Raw genomic sequence first — 20,395 nt, 5'->3', positions numbered from 1 at the left:
GCTGAGGGGGCAGGGTGCTCAGAACCTCCCAGCGCCCGGTCAACAGCACCCTTGGGGCAGCTCGCTGGTCTCCACCTCCAGTTTCTGACTCAGGAAGGATTTACACTGTTAACAAATTCCAGGTGATGCAGATCTTACTGGTTGCAGATCACTGGATTGAGACACGTGGAAAACGGAAGAGCCTAGACACACTTGGTGTCATTTTTATCTCCAATTTAGCATGAAGCATGTTAAGGTGTAACTGTCAGTTAGGCGGGGAAACATATGGTGCACCCAGACAGGGTAACTGAGGAGCGTCAAACATCTACAGTGTAGACCGGGTGATGGGAAATCAATGAGGGGGTAAGGAGCTCTTCTGGGATGCTGGGGGATCGTTATTGGAACCCAGGGAGAACTATAGCTGTCCCCCCCACTCCCTGTAGCTCTCAGCAGGAAAATGCAGTCATTCAGACACTGTGGGGTACAGGAAGGGCCAGGAGATGAGCTATCCCAACGTCTCTCTCCCCCTACCCTTCAATCTCCAGTCTGGTCTCACCTGTTGATCAAACCCAGCTGGAAGCTGGAAACTTCAAGTCTGTGCATACAGCCAACCATAAAGGTGAGGCTGGCAGGTACACATGGAGGATGTGCAGCCCAAAGTCACAACTGATGTAGAGGGATTTGGACAAACCTCAGTGAAGCAGTGGATTCTACTGAGACTTTTCATGGGGGTGGGGAGCAAGGAAAAGGGGGTTGAGAGAAGTTCTCCACTCTACCACATAGTAAGGAAAAGGGCCAAAAGACCACCCCTGGGCCAGCTTTACTAGCCACTGGGCTCGAGTGAGGTAATCCAACCCCCCACTGGGGGCACCTCACCCACACTGGCAGGCCCCGTTAGGAGCCCTAGATCCCACTTCCAGATCCCACTCCCAGAGACATCCGTAGTCCCTGAAGCTAAAATTACAGAAAGCAGTCCCAGCTCAGGAAGAATGGGATGTTTCTTTCTGCTTCCCACCACCTAGACCAGCATTCTCCAGCCATCCAGGCCATCACAGTACATGGAATTGGTGAACTCAAGGAGTGTCCCCAGCATGCTCCCTGAAGTCAGGACCATCCCATAAGCAGAATATGTACTTACTTTTTCCTAAGGCATTTGGCCACTCATCAAGAAACTCAGGAATAGAGCCAAAAGCATATTTCCCATTGTCAAGATAAGCAGTACTGAAAAATGCTTATTGCCTGGGTTGTAATCTTAGTGTCCTTATTTCCCAACATATGCCCTTGGGTAAGTTCTTTAACCTCTGTGCTGCCTCCTTCTCATCTGTAAAATGGGAATAATAGTAGTAACTTTCATGGGGTTATTCAGGTAAGCACTTGGCCTGGCTCCTAATGGTCCCTATTATTACAAGCTAATGAATGCGCGTAGGCTTTGCCCAAATGCCATCATGTGTTTACCACCAAGAACAACAGTAATCTTAGCCTCTGTAGAGGGGGAGGGAGTAGAGGGACAGGCACACATGAAATCAGACAATGTACCATTTTATTCCTTATAAAATATATTTCATATTGTCGCTGTAAAAACATTACATTTCACATTTTTAAAAAAATTTTTTTAACAGTAAAAATAATACTTGGAAGACAGCTGGGGGGAAAAGGCGCCAATAAGACAAATTCACAGATGGGATTTATCTCCCTCTTCTCTTTCCTTTTTTTTTTTTTTTTTTTTTTTTTTTTTTAATTTTTGGCCCTGGTAAAGTCAGAACCTGGGAGGACCAGAAAGTAACAGGACAGATTTCTTCAAACAAATGAGTTTCTCACATCCAAATCAATGCTGTCCTCCAAGGAGTCAAGCTATAGGCTTATATCAGAAAGTTGGTATCACTCAGAATGCTCTCTGAAATTACAAAATTGCTTTCACAGCCAGCTTAAAAGCCACATAATTAAATCCAGCTATTTCCCTCGCTAGTCGGTCCATGAGCTTTGCCCCTGTGATCTCACTTGACCACAGACATCATTCACTGGACTCTGCACTGAATGAGCATGGGTGCAGATTGAGAATCATTAAGGCTGTCCGAAGCAGGCACCACAGACTCCAGAGGTAACCCCAAGAAAAACTTTGAATAGGGGTAACATCCCTGGAATAAATGGTTTCCCCAAATCATTTCTTTTGAAAATCGGTCCTGTTAGTTTCCAGTGCACAGCTGTGGCACCTGCCCTCCTGTCAGATTCTGCTGCCCAGGTGGGCTGGGAAGTAGGGAGAGATGCGGAGATGCAGGAAACAGGCATAATCGCTGATCAGTTCACAAGCCACCCCCACCCTCCAAGAAGAAACAAATGGGGCAACCCCACGGACAGACCACATGTCAAGAACCAACACAACAGCCACAAGATGGGAGCGGAGGCCGCCACCGCCACCACCACCTATAAGGAGAGAGGAACAGATACAGACAGGGAAAGCTGCACCAAAATAAAACATTAAAAAAAAAAAAAAAAAACCACCTCAGTTTTTAAACTGTTTCATCCCTTTCTTCTTTCTCTCTGCCTCTTCTGCCCTGGGTACCAACGACATGAGAAGCCTACCTCACTTAGAGGAAATCTTGATAGCCAGCTATATCTACACAGACCAAACTGAGGGAAAAATGAAAATAGCTTTTCTAATGACGAGACTCAGCCAGAGCTGTGATTAAGAAGGGAAGGGAAGACGCTGCTAGGCAGAGTCCTCACGTCTCAAAAGCTCCCTCCCCTCGCTGGTAAGAGCTGAAGATAGACAACAAGCAACCACCTGCTGTCAGCTTTTAATTCTCTCAGAGGTGGAAGGGACAGGAAGGAGGACCCCGGGCCACCTCTTGCTGGCCTGGTTTTGAGCTTTAGGGACAGATTCCACATACTTTTTCTTTCTTATTTTTTTTTTTTTTTACTAAGTTATAAAAATATACCCCATCACCACCACAGACACCCATACATGGGTGTCTTTCCCTCCATCACCAAACCTGGGTCACTATCACCCTTTGCAACATCACATCTCTAAGGTCAGCGGGTTTTCTCACACTCAGTGTGTCCCAGATTGACAAGCGTCTGTGCGGCTCCCACGTGAAGTGGCCAAAGGAGCCTCGACAGCCAGGGATTTTCACCTGGGAGTAAGAGGACAACCTCAGTTACAGCCAGGGGATGGACTTGGTGACATTCCTGAACCCCTGACCTCTGGCGTGTAGGTGCAGTGCCGGTACCCAAGGCAGGTGAGCAGCAGGGGGCCACACTCATGCAGGCCTGAGGAACTCCCAGACACACACATAGGCCTTAAAAGAAAGGAGATGCCCAAAACAAAATGTGTCCTGCTCCTCAGCTCATCTGGTCTCAATTAAGCACAGATGGGCAGGGTTCTAAACTCCCCACCCACATCTCCCTTCTTGTCAACAAAAATAGCTTTGCTTATTTACTCCACAAACAGTGCCATCCAGGCTCCCCTCCATTCCTGAGGGCTCCAGAAACAGCAAAGGCTAAAAAAGCACCAGGAGCTGCTCATCCAACTCCCCCCCGCAGGAGTTCCTCCTCCACTCTTTTACCGTCCCCCTCCTACCTGCAGGGAAGAAATGGGTGTCCAGCAGGTCTCGGCCTCAAACTGACCTTCCCACCACAGGGACTGGACCAACATGGATAAAAATCCAGAGGCCGCTGACACTGATGGAAGACTCCTGTCCTACCCGTCACCTCAGGAAGATTGGATTCTCTCGGACCCTCTGAGCCAACAGAACAATCTGGAACCTGCCAACTCCCTCTCCATGGTGGGGGCAAGCTGCCACTTACTTTTCTGTCTCTTCTTTCCTCCCTCCGTCCCCCCACACCAGCCCTAACTGCAGCCTCAGGAAAGTATGAGAAAATCCCTGGTAAAACCAGAGACCGAGGAACCTGTGCAGAGTGTGCCGAAGGAGGGAGGGCCTCTCACTCAAGTGGAAGGGAGCCTGAATCAGATAAAAGGCTTCTGAATACAGTGGAAAAGAACACAAAGTGTTTTAGAGGTGTCCTGTCCATAACTGGAGGGAGGAACATCAAGAGGGAGTTTACTCAGGTAACAGCAGAGGGCTTTCACAGACACTAAAACCCTCCAGCTTTTCCTCAAGGAAAGAGGGGAGAACGATCAAGGTAGTGTTTAATTGCCACATTTTTCAAAAAGTGAATTCATATAGCCTTTTGGCTCAGCTATTTGGGGGACAATCTTTAAAAACCTACTAGTCTGGGCTTTGAGAAGAAGCCATACAATATTTGTTGGGATGTAACCCAACAGCTGAGTGACCCCAGATTCAAATCGTTGTCATCAAGAAAGGGTTTTCCTTTTACTTCCATGGAAGCTGCTCGGTGAGAACAGGCTCTCCCTTCTCCTGGATGCGGGTGGAGAAGAGGGGCCGGCTGTACCTTAAAAAGTGCACAGATTCCCCACTCCTCCCACCCTATCCACAGCAGGTCCTGCTCTCGGACTCATCAGCCAGAAACTTCTTTTTTTTTTTTTTTTTTTTTTTAAGAAAAGTAAATTCATCTTGCTCACCGTCCCTTCTGGAAGAGTTGAGAAAGCAAAGAATTCACCAACTCAGCAGGAAACAGAATGAGCTGTTCCGTCTTTTGAAACATGCAAACTAATCCCCTAGAGAGAGACTCAGGAAAGGGAGGGTAATTAATTCTTTGGTCTCTGGTTCACTGCAGACTACCCTTGGTCAGTTTTGGCTCTCTCTCCTATTCTGGGGGAGGGGGGATATTTTCCTTTCTTCTTTTAAAAACTAAACTGTTCCCCAAAGGGAGGGGGAAATGTGTTAAGTATTGAACCTTAGCCAATAGAGCCCAAACTCCCCATGTCCACTCTATGTTTTAGGTTTCTGCTGAGGGCTTGTGACACATCTGTCTTTTGTCATCTGGCTGCCAGTCAGGGCAGGGAGCAAAGAGGAGGAGCCGGTGGGACAGGTTCAGTCCAGGAAGCGCTGGCAGGCCTTCTTCCAGCGGCAGGCTGTACACCACTGGTCCCGGTGCTCGATGCCATACACTTTACGGCACTTCTTAGCCTCCCCACGGGCTTTCCTGTCAAAAAGGAAGAATGAGGGTACAGACGTGCACTGGTAGTTAAGACGTGGAGCACAGCACAGCCTGGCATGAGGCTGAGCAAACCAGCAAGGCTGAAAAGGTGGGAGCCAATGGGCCAAAGGAGCAAAGTCCCCTCCACACCCCACTACCACCACCGTCCCCCTGCATCCAGCATGTCCCCAGCTGCCTCTTCCACCCCCCAACCAGGGAACTAACCCTGGAGACTAGGCTCGCTGGGCTATAGTTGACACCTAGAGTGGACATGGTGGGGACAGAGGCCAGAGGGGAGGCCACAGGAGCAAATGGTCTCACCTGGCACTGCTCTGGGCCCGAGGTGGAGAAGTAACAATCAGGTGAGATTTCATTGCAGGCGGTGGCTGCTGGGGCTCGCTGAAGCTTAGCGACCGGCTCCGGACCTGGGCACAGAGAGAGGGGCCATCAGCACAGGCCGGGGACACCAGGACAGTAGTGAAAGGTTGCAGAGTGAGGGCAGGCCTTTAAGGCACACTTCCGTGCCTAAAGCAGGTGCCTCTGGCAGGGGAGCCTCTTAACCTGGCCACCTGTAGGTTTAAGTGGAATCACTGCAGGTAGAACAAAGGAGGGGCTGTGCTGCCTCAGTGGCTTCTGCAAGCACTCAGACTTGACAACATGTGACACCTTCCCATAGGAGATATTTAAGGCCAGGACCCACTGTGAGTGGCTCAAAAGGATTTCAGATTGATTTTAGTTCAGAGGTAAGCAACACCCTCACAAGCTCCCATCATGTGTCTTGCCTACCCTCATCCTCTCCACCTTCCCTTCTTCTCTCCCTTTTTCTCCTCTGCACACTGGAACCTTAACAAGCACCCACAGATAACTCAGGGCTCAGCAGGGCACCGACCCCACACTTGCCCAGTGACTTCCCTGGCAGCAAACTTGCCTGATCTGGATGCTCCTTCTCACACACCTGCTCCTGAGAGGGGCTGTGACCATTAGGGAGTGCCAGGCAAGGGGAAGAGTGCATGTAGGCCATCTAGAAGTCTGGGGACTGGAAACAAGTACAGGGGCTTGGGGGGGATGGCCTCCAGCACCAGTAACATACAGAAGAGCCTTGGGCTGGCTCTGGGCCCACCAGAGGTGCCCAGGGGCTCAGAGACAGACAAACTCACCGGAGAGAGGGAGGAGGCCGTGGAGGGGGCGGCAGCCCAGCTAATACTGGTGTAGATGTGTGGCGACACGGGGATCTGAAAGGACGGCAGGGCCTGCCAAAGACAAGAGCAGGTCGGCCTCAGGCCCACTTGTTCGAGCAGTGTGCAAGTCTACCCATGCTCCCTAGAACTTCTAGGTACTCATACCACAGCAGAGTATGGGCCTCCAAGCAGACAATAGTGGGATGCACCCAAACACTCTGCCTGGGGGAGACACCAGCAAGCCCAAGTCTTCAAGTTACTCCTTAGTCCCAGGCTCCAATCCTTTTTTGGATCCCTTCTCTCAGAGCTGGTCTCTGTGCCAGCCTCACGACTGAATCATCACTGTGGATTAGCATCAGTTGGCTCACCTTCCAAGAACATGCTAAAGGCAGTGCCCCCAAAGAAGTCCAAAACCCTTCTAAGCACAGGTGGTATTGCTATACTAAGTATATGGTGTCCCCAGGCAACCACTTGGAAGGAGGCAACACTCTCCTAGATGTTCGGGTTTAGGTCTGTTTGTAAAAACACCAATTGCCCTCTCTAGGGCCCAGCTTGAGGGTCAGCCAGCAGCCCAAAGGGCCCCCTGAAGTTGGCCAAACATGAACTAGCCAAGCAGCCACTCATTCTAATGAGAAGGAGAGCTGGCTCATTTTGTAAAGTCTTTCTGATTGAAAGCACTGCTTTTTAATTACTGACTTGTAAGCCAGGCTGGAGTCTGATAAAACCAAGCTGTAAGCCTAAAAGGATGTTTTTAAAAAATGGCACAGAGCAAGTTGTGCATTCACTGAGTACTTATGTGTGGTAAAGATCAGCTTACGTGTCACCTCCTCTACGATAACTTGCCCAGCCACACGGGCATAATAGCTTGGTTCTTCCTGTACCCACAACAATTTCTCCTGCCTCTCAAAAGGCATTTTGACTACTTATTATAATTAATCAGACTTACATATTCATTTCTCTCTCCCGCTAAACCATGCACTTCACACCTTCAGCGACTATTTCTTACTCTATTTGAAAAGCTTAGCTGAATGCTTGACACATAGTAGGTGCTCAAAAACATGGGTGCCGGGTTATTTGTTAACGTCACACAATTTTAGGAGGTAGGGATTTACCGTGGGAAGCCCGAATCCACAACTCCATCCCCTGGTATAACCAGGGATATAACAATTCCCCAGTCCAAATCCATCGACCAGGTCACTCGGATTCAACCAGATTTCTAGTAACTACTCATGACAGCCACCGATGGAGAACTATGGAATTCCCACATTTATTGACCATGAAGTCATTTTTCTTTTCTTCTTTGTAGAAGTTAGCAATTAGCAATCTAGCCAAAGGCCTCAGCCTTCGATCAGGCTGACCAGTGACAGGTCAGACACCAAACATCCTCATGGCCACAAGGCTGAGCTCCCAATGTCCACCAGTCCCATACCTGGTACGCATGGTCGGCCTGAATGTGCCAGAAGGAGCCAGGAGCTGACTTGCTGAGAGCACCAGACGGCAGGTAAGACTCCAGGCCAGGGTGTTCTGGGCCTGAGGACTGGGTTTTGGGAGGAGGTGGTGGAAGGAGAGCAAGAGGAGGGCTGGTCATGCCGGGGGTGGGTGCTGGGTCAGCTGCAGGGGTGCCAGCAGCAGCGGCTTCCTCCTTCATCTGCACCTCTGTGTAGTAGAAATCCTCCTCCCGCTTGAACTGGTCAGAGTCCACAGTGTCTCTGTGAGGGAGGGAGATGTGGTGATGATCAGGGACAAGTTGTCTCAGGTCAAACACAGGGACACTGTGGCACAAGAGGGAAGAGTGATGGCTCAGGCCAACCCAGCCAAGGCAGGGAAGGAGACCAAGAGAACCCTCAAAGGTCTCACTGCTGATGCAAAGGATGATGTGCTTACACATTAGTGGGAACTGTTTTTCCTCATACCTAAGGTTCCTCCTCTCAAGGGATGTGTGCACACCTCTCCTCCTGCAATAGTCATCTGACTCTGCAACGGGTCCCCTCTGAGCCCCACATACTGTGGTCACAACCTCTCCTTAAGGGAAAGGGCTGTGAGTCAGTTTCCACTGCCAGAAGCAGCGCTGGCTCCGGGAAGTCAGAGCTGATGCAGCCCCAGCTCCCTGAGGGGAAGGGGGTGCAGAACCCACAATGAGGTCTCACCAAATCACCCAATTTCTACACAGAATTAAAACATCTTGCTACAGTGAGGCAGGAAGACAAGTCCACAGATGGACAGGGCTCCCTTCCCATGAATAGCATCAACATTCACCATGAGAGGAGGGCCCTTCCTTCCCAGCAAAGATCTCTTTCCAACAGGCTATTTTGCCAAACACAGGGGCCAGGGATAGGCACCAGGTGGTCTTCTCAGCAAGTCATTTTCTTGGAGCCATTCTTGGCTGTAGGTCATGGGGAATTGGCACAGTGGAGGAACACCTGAGTGGGTCCCCACGTAAATGGGCCCTGGGCTCCATACCTACCCCAGGTGGAGGGCTTTGACGTGTCGTTTGATGCCCACAATGGAGCGCAGAACTTTGCCACAGTTTGGCCACAGGCACTTGTACATGACCTTCACGGAGTTCTGGGGGAAAGGAAGAGAAGATCATGGGGATATGCCCCTCCCTCTCACCACTCCTCATCCTCACCCAGTGGGGACTTCAGCTGCCCTCAAACAGAACCCAACAAAAAGCTCTAAGGAAGGGATTCTCTGGGACCAGAGAAACTGATAGGCAGAGGCAGAAAGCCCAGACCCAGGAGATGGTCCTGCTGCTAGCAGCAGTGCTGGGTGCTGGGGATAAGACCCCACAGGAGGCCCTCGTGCATGGGCCCTATATGAGTGCAGTGAAGAAGGCAGGGATTGGGGCAGAGGTAAAAAGGAACCAGTGTGAAGGATGAGGAGTGTGCCCCTGGGGATATCATGAGGGAACACAGGAGCAAAGGAAAATGGAAATGGGATGGAGCCTGAGAACACTAAAGACCTAAGGACCCATGCCGCCACCACCACCCCACCCCACCCGCCCCTCTACAGCTGGGCCTCAAGCCGATGTCAGCGCCACACCATACCACGTACCTTTCTTTTGCGTGGAGCTGGTTCATCCAACAGGAAAGCATCTGGATCGGTCTCAAATCCATTATCAGTTTGGGGAGAACCAAAGGCATCCCCCAAATACTTGGGGCTGGCCTGAGGGTGGGGAGGCGAGGGAGTAGAAATGCCACTGCTCGCACTCCAGTGCCCGCTGGTGGTGCTGCTGCCACTGTCAGACACATCACCGCTTTCCTTCCACGGATCACAGGCGGCTCGGGAAGCTGCCCAGAGAGAGAAGACAGAGGCATTCACATGCTATCCCCAGGCAGGGCCCCTGGCACAGCTCTGTCTACATCAGATTTGTACCAGCAGCCCCAGTCAGAGGCCATGAAATTCTAGTTTGGAGTCTGGCTTCCTGAATCCAATTGCTGGCTCTGGCTCTGCCTGGCTTTGCCACTTCCTTGAGTGGGGGAGGACCCTAAAATCTTTCCTTTCTGAGCTTCCATGAAGTAGCCCGGCTCTGCACTAGTGGGCATTTCCTACCACAGCCATGTTGATAATCATTAACCCACAGACACACACTGCAACTTTCTTTTATAGATTATTAATAGAAGGATAACCTAATTAAAATGTATTTCTCACTTTATGTGTTAAAAAAAAAAAAAAAAAAACGGCATGGGGAGAGTAGGGTGTCCGGTGTGGGGAGGGGCAAGACCTTCCTCTGCATCTAGACATAAGAGGGTCGGTGAGAACTTGCACAAACCAGCGTGCGAGGTCTCACTTGAGACCCTTTCTCCACAGCAAAGGCAGATGGAAAGGCCAACTGAAGGGTTCCTTGGTCAGGCTTTCTTGAAAAATGCCTTTCCATAATTTAAACCCAGGCAAGGACACCAAAACCTGCGTGTGAGAAACAATCCTACCAGCCCTTACAGCTACGGGAGGTGTAACATTTACCAGAGCTAACTACAGCCCGGGCGGCTCCTGCTTTTATCCACAAGTAACACGTCTGAAGAAGGAAAGAAACTCTGAGGGCAATTCAGACTGACCATGAGATGTCGGGGAGACCCTTCCACCTGCTACAGCCCTGAACTCACTGTCCTGCTCCCAGCTGTGTGTCTGGACAGGAAGAAGACTGCAGGGAGACAGGTGCATTCTTCAGTTTCTACACTGCCTTTCTTCAGGCTGCTTTTTTAGGTGCAACCCAGACCCTCCCTGCCTAGGCCATAAATCCAGATTGATTTATGGGACAGGAGAATCTGAAATTCTGATACACGGAAATAGCAAGAGAAGGAGGGGGAAAAAGCCAGGGACAAGGTATGGCAGCCATGTCCCCTAAAGTCCCAACTGCCAACAAGGGCAGGTGCTCCACAGAGCTGCCCTACCCTGGATTCTGAGATCCGCTACCATGTCCCTTGTGGCCGGGATAAAAATCCTACAGTTTTTCTCTCATCCTGCTCCGGATTCCCAACTGCTTCTAGGCTCACCTAGACATCTGAAATAGACTCTCAGCATTACATGTTTCCAATGCAGGCTCTCCTCCATATGAAGAGAAGCTCACCCAAAAAGAACAGGATGGAGGAACTCTTCCCTCCCCAAGTATCACAGTCAAGTCTCAAAGCTATGACTTCTTGAAAATCCAGAGTTTCAACATGTACACATAGGGCTTAAAACAGGGTAACCCTTCATGATGCCTGGGTGACTCTGTCGGTTAAGCATCTGACTCTTGATTTCAGCTCAGGTCATGATCTCAGGGTCCTGGGATCAAGCCTCGTGTTGGGCTCCATGCTTGATGAGGAGTCTGCTTGAGATTCTCTGTCTCTCCCTCTCCTCCCTCTCCCTCTATCCCCCCCACCCCCAAGCTTGCTCTCTTTCTCTCTCTCTAAAATAAATAAATCTGAAAAAAAAAAAACACAGGATAGCCCTTCAGGGAAGAACTCAGGAGCCACCAACAGGCCAGTAGGTCCAGGGCCCACACATCTACTTAGGACACCTATCAGGGAAATAAGGTCCAGGGAACAGAATGCTACGTTTAGTGTGATCAAGACTCTAGAGAAAAAAGGTAGGTCAAACAGTAGGCCAACCCTACAATACAGCAGCCTTCCACGGAGGAACCATTCAAATGGTTCAAATGTCAAAACTGGCAAATTGACATACAAAGGAAGAAAAACAGAAAACAAAATAACAAATGTTAATATCATAAATTAATCTATAAATTATAAGATAAACATAAATGACTCTACCTTAGGTTATGAGATTTTTTTTTTAAGATTTTATTTATTTATTCATGAGACACACAGAGAGGCAGAGACATAGACAGAGGGAGAAGCAGGCTCCCTGGGATCCTGGGATCATAATCTGAGCCAAAGGCAGATGCACAACCACTGAGCCACCCTGGTGCCCGATCATTAGATCTTCTAGGGTAAGGTTAATAGATATTCTATACCATGAAAACAAAGTGTTCCTCTGCATAACTATGAGAGTTTACACTGAATTTCTAAGAAATATTTATAATTTCTTCTGTTCACACACACACACACACACACACACAGACACCCATCCTAACAATACAGAGAATAAAGAAAATAGGTGGCTTCTGTGCAAATATACCCACAAGTACAGCAAAGCATAGAGCTCACCTTGCAGAATACTTCAATATAATCAGCTGCCAAGAAAGACTTATTTTTCCACTGACTTTGACCATAGATTAGAAATACATTGTAATGAAAAAAGAATCTTTAACAGACAATGAAAAATGTTTGTCAAACAGGGACCTAAGATGTCAGGTTCAGGCATAGTATCAGTCAGGTGTGCATATGTTGGTGTCAGGGTGTGTGTGAACACGTATTGATGTACTAAACATACACATATAACCTGATGGGAATGGAGTCAGTGATTTGTTTCCCTTTATGACACATTCCTGATCTTCCTCCTGTTGACAAACCTCCCAGATCTCCTAAACCTGCAGAATTTCTTAAAAATGTAAGATTGATTCTTTTCCTCCCCGTTTTGCTTGTGCGGCTCCCAAGAGCTAACAGAGCAGGCCAGCGGTGCTGAGCTCCACGACTAGGTGCCATCTGACTGCCATGACTCGCACTAGCAGCCTCAGCCTTGATGACAGGCTCTGGGTGAAGAAAGTAAGCTTGCCTCACTGCTCCTTCAGATTTACCTTCCATCTAGGGAAATTCCTTATGACGGATACTTGTAAAGGCCACTTTCCTCCTGGCATGTGTTCTGAGCTAACTCATATTTTCCTATCAGCTTTTAAGTAGCTTGCAATTCAGTTAGATGTCACCAATGAAAAAAAGTTATTCCCTGGGAGTAAGTTAGGCCAGTTTTACAGTGAATTTCGAAAAGAACTTCAGGTTCACTACCAGTCTCGTCAAACTACTAGCATCCAGCAACCCTTCTTCCTCCCATATTAATGATAATGTGTTTAGGGGTCGCACCAGAAGGATTTTCTTTTAATCAAGAAATTGGCCATGAAGTCCTTTACTCTTGCTTTGCATTAAGCAGTTCGATTTGTTAGACTTCAGCTCATGTATTCCAGGTCCTTGGCCTGTAGGCCTGCTCTGATTTACAAGGCTGAAGTAGGCACTTGGATCTGGGGCGTGAATCTTCTGAGGCCACCAGGGGACCATTTGGTAAGCTTCCCCTTCGTGAACTAAAATATTGCTCGACTGGCCCTGTTCAGGCCCCCACCAAAGTGCCTCGCTCACTTACTCCCATAGAAGAACTTACTCGAGTGGCCAGTGTGGCTGAGCCTCGTGCTCAATCATCTTCACAAGGCACCCGGAAACTCCTCCCCAGCTGAGGAAGCTGAAGAAAAAGAATGGAAGCATCTAACTCAATGTCACTCAGCCAGTCTAAGGAGCCAGTGGGGAAGAGACTCCAGAAATCCTCCTACTGGCCCACAACGGGCTGGTCAAAGCAGAGGCAGTCAGTGGCGGGCCTGCACCACACCCAGAAGCCGCCAGGGGGCCCCCTTCCTCACCAGAGAAGTTGGCCTCGGCCCCAGGAGGGCTCTGCACGACAGGGCTGCAGGACAGGGATGTCAGGACCATGGCCGCCATCATCTCATCCATTTCCACTGCGTCCGACTTCCTGAATTCAAGTGGGTGAGTGCCAAAGGTTACTTCCTGACAGCTGGGCGCGTGATCAGCTCACACTTTTGGACTGTCCCCTCCGTGCCCCCACTCCAATCAGCCAGTGTGTGCGTTAAATAAAGCATGAAGGCCTCTCCTCATTCTTGATGAAAAATACCCACTCTGAATGGCATTCCTACTATCAGTCAACCCCAGTGCAAGCAGGTGGGTCCCCATGCCACTGCTGACACCTAGAGGCAGCTCCATCCCCCGCTAAATTCACGTTGGCCCTCTAACTGCAGCTTAAAGTGGAGGATTTTATTTGGGGGCAAAGGAAGATGAGTGAAAGTCATAAAATCAACCATGAGCAAATAGATGCCTGCTGGGATTCGAAAGCACTAAAATTACCTTCCTTCCCCCCACTCTTCTATTAAACTGAAGAGGAACCAATTACACTAACCAGTTCCTTTCCCCTCCCCTGAGAAAAATGATGAGGTATTCTGATAGCTTCTGAACCTAGTACACAAGCCAATGAGCAAGTAAACCAGAAACACTAAAATAAATCTCCTGGTACAAATCTCAATGCTTCAGACAGCAGAGTTCTATAGTATTTTACATGTAACTTCTTTAAAAATCCACATAAAGTTACAATTTGTGGAAGTAAACTTGGAGCTGTAAGCTATGGCTAAAGTATGAAAAGTTATTCTGAAATAAGTTTCTAGGTGGCTCATCTATTTCAAAGGATTGTATTAATTCATTCTTTACTATTTAGACACTGAAATATGCAACAGGGTCTGAAAGTAACTAAATCGAGTATCATACTAAACAAATGTGCATCCCCTTTTTGTCTGATCTTTTGAATATTTATTTCCATAGGACAGTAAAATAATTTATTTGCCAGCATTCCACTGAATTCACAATCAAATATTATTGCTCTGGTCTGGTGTAAAGACATTAGATATCCTGTAACAGTAGTACCCAGAGGCAAGCACAGCAGAAGATGTGAAAATGAGACCTAAGTGCTTACACATCCTATATATAAGGCAGTCTTCACTGGCAGATTTCCCTTCTTAATCTTAAAATATAAAAAAAAAAAAAAATCTTAAAATATCAATGTATAACAGAGTACATAATACAGAAATTAGGAGATTATATATGTATATTCTAGGGCAAAATTTGTATCATAAAATTCTAAAGCAAAATATACATTCTTCACTCATCAATGGTGTTGAGTATCTAAGCGAGGGGTCAGCAATCTGTGGGCCAACATGCTCTGCTGCCTGTTTTTTTTGTTTTTTTGGTTGTTGTTTTTGCTGCCTGTTTTTATATGACTCATAAGGGAAGATTTTTATATGGCATTAAAAACCAAAAGAATTATCTCTTGATATGTGACACATGAAAATCATATAACATTACAATCTGAGTGTCTGTAAGTAATGTTTTATTGGAGCACAACCATGCCCTGTGTTTCTGTATTGTCTGTGGCTCCTCTGACACTGCCACAGCAGAGCTGAGTAGCCAGGATGAAGACTATTTGGCTCCCAAACCTATGTGATTTACTTTCTGGCCCACTCAGAACAAGTTTGCAGACTCCTGATCTAAGCTATTTTTTCCTGCCTCTCATCATGAAAAACTACTCGTTTTAATTTAAGGATGAAGGGGGGAAATAGCCCTTAGCCACACCAAAGATATGCCACCCATAACAGAGCTACAGAGAAGAAAAGATGGTATTCTGAGGTGTTTCTGAGGTGTTTTTTTTTTTTTTAAAGGACGCTCCCTCTCTGTATCCCATTTGTCCAAGATCTTGACAACTAGACACCTAGGACTTTCACATTCCTTCCCTATCACAAGACATCCCATAACCCCACACCTCACCACCCATATGACTTTCCGAGCCCAGGTGCTCCCACACAAACCTCTTTGGGACATCAATGTTCCTAGAGACAGGCCTATAGGCTGGTGTCTGGGTTCCCTGTTCCAGAGGTGGTGCCTGAGGGATGGGACCCTGTAGCTCCGCCAGCCACACCTCCTCCGCTTTACAGCAGATTTGTAACTTCTGATCCAAAAGCCAGACCATCACTTTATCCTCTGCCCAACGATGCTGCTCCACCAGTCCTGTGCACTCTTGACCTCCATACCACACATAAACCTGAGGGGGTAAAAAAGAGCAATCGGTGGTCAGTACTTAGTAGTTCTTATGCCATAGGCCCCCTGTTCTGAGAGCCAGGATCCACCTACCACAAACTGCTTCTCTAATTTTTAATTCAAATACATGTTCTCAGGTACCTGATTCCCACCTGAGTACCTAAATTATCCACAGTAGATCAGTTCTTCCCAAAACAGATCCTTATAAACTCTCTGAAGCAAATATGCCAGTTTCTGGACCTTCTGATTTTGGAATCTATATACCATTAGAGTTAAGTTGTTATCATCTTGAAATAGACTGTTACAAACATAAGATGTTTTTTTTTTTCTGTAAGCTTCACAGTAACCCAGAAAGAAAAACACTCTAATAGATACACAAAAGAGAGGATCCCTGGGTGGCTCAGCGGTTTAGCGCCTGCCTTTGGCCCAGGGCACGATCCTGGAGTCCCGGGATCAAGTCCCACGTCGGGCTCCCGGTATGGAGCCTGCTTCTCCCTCTGCCTGTGTCTCTGCCTCTCTCTCTCTCTCTCTCTCTCTCTCTCTCTCTATCATGAATAAATAAATAAGATCTCTTTAAAAAAAAAAAAACCTTAAGAAAAGTAATAATAATAGATACACAAAAGATAAAGAGAAAGGAATCAAAGCATATAACTACAAAAAAATTAACAACTCACAAGGGAAGACAGCAAGAGGGGAAGAAAAGAACTGTAAGTCAGAAAACAATTAACAAAAGAAGAAGTCCTTACCTATCAATAATTACTTTAAATGTAAATGGATTAAATTCTCTACCAAATGAATTTGGAATCTGTATCCATTCTCTTGATGTCTTGCTTTGTCTTGCCTTTGAAGTCCTATATATCTACTGTCTATATATATTCCCAACTATACCTGGAACTGATCAGCCCTGCATTTTTCCCTTCAGGGAATTCTAAGTCTACCTGGGGACAAGATAGTGGCAGTGGAGAGGTAGACCTCTCTCAAGGGGTGCCTAGCAGTTGGCAGGTCACCTTACATTATGGGAAGAGAGGCCTGGACAACACAGGCCTCAGCAGGAGACAAAAGGTAGAGTCTCTATTTATGGGCCCTCAAGAAGGCAATGCACTTGGACCTAGTGGTTATATCAGGTACAGATGATGACTGGGCTCTGCCACAAGGGGAGGGAACACTAAAAAAGGAAATCCAAATGTCACTCTGACTAAACCAACACCTTTGCATTTTGAAAATGTCTAAAGGCAAAAGGCACCTGGGTGGCTCAGTAGTTGAGTGTCTGCCTTTGGCTCAAGTCATGATCCCAGGGTCCTGCGATCGAGTCCCACAATGGCCTCCCCAAAGGGAGCCTGCTTCTCCCTCTGCCTGTGCCTCTGCCTCTCTCTGTGTCTCTCATGAATAAATAAATAAAAGTTTTAAAAAAGAAAGCATCTAAAGGCAATTCAAAGGTGCAATATTATCTCTTACAAGCCTAAGAGTCTTGTTTTGTCAAGTTGGAAACTGAGGCAGATGGAGAAACTGAGCTCTTGCCGTGCTCTGAACTGAGGCTTTGAGTAGGCCTAAGTCCAGAATAACAGAGGCCTGACAGCGCTGTCATGGAGGAGCCCTGGGTCTGCTAATGATGGCTCATTCTCTAGGGAAGCCTGCTGCCCAAGGGCCCACAGGGCTACAAGTTAAAAGGTCTATGTACAAACTGGTACCCAGAGAGTTTCTGGCCGGGCACTCAGGGTGCTGCTGGCCTGCCAGCCCCAAGTCAGGGGAGATCAGACACCTGTCTACCAGGGGATCAACCTACCTTCTGCCCAGGCTGAAAGATCACTTGCTGGAGGCCTGAGGTACCAGGAGCCTTGAGGATTTCCTTGGGCTGCTCCTGGCAGGAAATGTCCTTAGAGGCGAGGAAGGACTGGGGAGCCGCCCCTTCCAGCAGCTCAGTCTGAGGCTCTGAGGGTGGGGCAGCCCCGGGGGGCCCCAACACCCGGGCTCCCAGGAGGGACCGCTTGCCAAGGCGCCGGGACAGCACACTGGCCATGCTGCTGCCTTTCCTGAGGAGGCAAAGGGGACAGGGAGTCCTTTATCCATTATCTGGAGGAATTTGGAAGCCTTTAGTACAACGCCCTACATGCAGCAGGAGTCTGTAAGTATCTGTTAAAGTAGGTGAAACATTTTAAAGTAACTTCTACAGTTTATTTTCCTTTTACAAAAGTAACACCCATCCCCAGTAGGATACTTAGAAAATACTGATAAGCACAAAGAAAAAAACGAATCACTCAAGATGCCGCCTCCCAGAGGTACCCAATACCTACATAACATTCCATGCTTTCTTCAATATATATGTTGATATACTTCTATCTCTACAGAAATGGGATCATGGTTAGGTAAACTGAATTCTCACTTAATAGCCTCTATAGGTTTTACTAGAACACTAAATATTATTCAATAAAAACAGTTTTAGGGACACCTGGGTGGCTCAGTGGTTTGGCACCTGCCTTCGTCCCAGGATCAAGTCCCGCATCGGGCTCCCAGCATGGAGCCTGCTTCTCCCTCTGCCTATGTCTCTGCCTCTCTCTCTCTCTCTCCCTGTGTGTGTGTGTGTGTCTCTCATGAATTAATAAAATCTTTTTTAAAAAATAAATAATAAAAAATAAATAAGTAAACACTTTTAGAAACCACACGGTATTTTCTTAGGCAGATGCATTATTGCTAACTTAACAAGTCCTTTATTATTGTACCTGAGGGCTCTATCCCGCATGATGCTGTTTAATCTGCTCTGCCTGCAGGGAGCATCCTCTGAGCTCACACACATACCAAGGATGCTTCCTTAGGTCAACTTCCCATACAGGACATCACTAAGTCAGAGTGTGAGGACGTTTGTCAGAGACTTGCACATTCTCTGGCTTAGCTGGATTCAGTTGCAAAGAGCCACAGAAATGAGTAGCTAACTCTCCTCTCCTCATTCTACACTTGAAGAAATTAATGCTGAGAGCTTAAGTGACTTGTTTGCAGCAATAAACCTGGTAGGTGCCAGGCCCTGAAGGAGATCTGGTTTCCCAAGTCCAAATCCAGGTCCCCTCCATGAATCAGAGTGGCCAATACGCTCTCTCCAATAGCACCTGGTGTCAGGCTACTAACACATAAAGGGTGACCATAGGACCATAGGACCACAGCCCTGAAAAGGACCAAGGAAGACTATTCCAGGCCTTGGCACATTCATCCCGTGATGAACACTAGCTGCTGTGAAAAATGGCACATGCCATCTCAGGATACTCTGGGGGCATCCCTGTACCCCCATTTATCATACTGCAGAAGGCAGAGAACTGGGGAGCACCTGCCTTCCACATCGTAGGGAAGAGGAAGCTAGGGAGGATGTTGGAACTAGAAACTTTGCTCTGATGTTTCCCTACATCAGACATCATGTCAAAATCCTCCTGAGAGGAGGGGTTCTGACCACCGTGGCACTCGGTGAGCCCCAGGGCTGTGTGGGGCCCTCAGGAGTTCTTTGGACCACTCCTTGACCTTCATGCACCTACGTCATTCCAGAAAACAAGAACTCTATTTTCCAGATACCTCGGTGATCTGAACCAGTTGGCTCTTGGGAAATCCTTCCCTTGACCTACAGCCTCCCTGCTAAAGGAGATGCAGGGAAAACACAGATGTACCCTCAGGCCAAAAGGGCAGTACCTACTCAGTCTGTTTCCTCATCTACAAATCACACCAACACTCCCCTCACCAATATCTTGAAGGAGCAAATGAAAACATTCCTGTAGCAGCTCTTCCCAACGTGCTAAGCATGACAGAAATACAAAGTAGCATTATCATAATGAAGTCCACTCTGCTTCCAGATTCAGAGAAATGAACATTCTGCACACAGATTTCTACAATAATTCTGTAATAGACTTAACTCTCATATTCTTAAAAAAGATGAATGGTCCTTTCTTTTCCCATTAGGTAATAAGTTCTAAACCCCAGGTCAGGGGATCCCTGGGTGGCGCAGCGGTTTGGCGCCTGCCTTTGGCCCAGGGCGCGATCCTGGAGACCCGGGATCGAGTCCCACGTCGGGCTCCCGGTGCATGGAGCCTGCTTCTCCCTCTGCCTGTGTCTCTGCCTCTCTCTCTCTCTGTGACTATCATGAATAAATAAAATCTTTAAAAAAAAAAAAATAAATAAAAAAAAATAATAAACCCCAGGTCATTTGGACAGCTCACCTCCAAACACCTCTCATACATACATAGACATTACATTCATACCTAATGCTTGAGAGCATTTCCTATGTGCTAGACCCTATTCTAAATGCTGTCATGGCATTCTCTTTTTTTCCACAGGTACCATTAGCATCCTCCTTGCTCCGCTCTCAAAAGATAAACACGAAGGCTCAGAGAGATTGAGACTCAACTGAGGTCAAAGCTGGTGAAAGGCCAAGTCAGGGATCCCAAGACCTGCTGGCTTCAAAGTCTGTATTTCTTAAGAGTACACCATGCACCATGCTCCCCATCCTCTTTCCAAATATGCATTGCCTAGGACCCATGACCTGCAGCCTCTACTTCCCCATTCCTCACCTGCTTTGATTCCAAACCTCCATCTCCAGCACCTATGTCATGAACTGGCTTCATGAGGTACTGTCCAATTCCAAAAGGGTAAGCTTTGTGCTTACAACTCCCAACCACACCCTCCTCCTTGGTTTCCCCAGCCTAATAGCTGTCCTTTTCTCCAACTCCTGAGAACTGACTTCCATTGGTCACCTAACAACATGACAGACCCTTATATTCCCTTTGCTCTTGCACAGGGCTCAAGGGGCAGGTGCCTACCAGGGGGTTCTCAGAGCTGTGTCCCCTGAAAGAAGAGGAGGAATCAGACCCAGCACTTTACAAACTCAGGTTGCCGTCTTTCTCTACAGCACTCATGATTCTTCAGCCATCCTGGAGTTCATTTCCTCTGGGTCCTCTAGCACATTCCTAACCT

The 20,395-nt window shown here is 47.7% G+C and overlaps 1 protein-coding gene across 2 annotated transcripts in view; it reads right to left on the bottom strand.

The window, feature by feature from the left end:
- Window positions 1–1,502: 1,502 nt before the first annotated feature.
- Window positions 1,503–20,395, bottom strand: part of ZNF395 (zinc finger protein 395) — a 46,404-nt gene continuing 27,511 nt past the window's right edge. For both annotated transcript variants that reach the window (XM_077868712.1, XM_077868713.1), the window contains exons 2-10: window positions 17,235–17,481; window positions 15,223–15,455; window positions 13,216–13,325; window positions 9,270–9,505; window positions 8,680–8,780; window positions 7,645–7,924; window positions 6,195–6,287; window positions 5,359–5,462; window positions 1,503–5,043 (exon numbers count right to left, since the gene is read on the bottom strand). In XM_077868712.1, the coding sequence (XP_077724838.1) occupies window positions 4,932–5,043; window positions 5,359–5,462; window positions 6,195–6,287; window positions 7,645–7,924; window positions 8,680–8,780; window positions 9,270–9,505; window positions 13,216–13,325; window positions 15,223–15,455; window positions 17,235–17,468 (1,503 nt within the window). In that variant the 5' untranslated portion in view covers window positions 17,469–17,481 and the 3' untranslated portion in view covers window positions 1,503–4,931. The remainder of the gene's footprint in view (window positions 5,044–5,358; window positions 5,463–6,194; window positions 6,288–7,644; window positions 7,925–8,679; window positions 8,781–9,269; window positions 9,506–13,215; window positions 13,326–15,222; window positions 15,456–17,234; window positions 17,482–20,395) is intronic.

Source organism: Canis aureus, chromosome 24, assembly GCF_053574225.1.
Source record: "Canis aureus isolate CA01 chromosome 24, VMU_Caureus_v.1.0, whole genome shotgun sequence".
In the NCBI taxonomy this organism is placed as follows: domain Eukaryota; kingdom Metazoa; phylum Chordata; class Mammalia; order Carnivora; family Canidae; genus Canis; species Canis aureus.
Note: the sequence above shows the minus strand (reverse complement) of the source record. Positions and strands in the feature narration are given on the sequence as shown.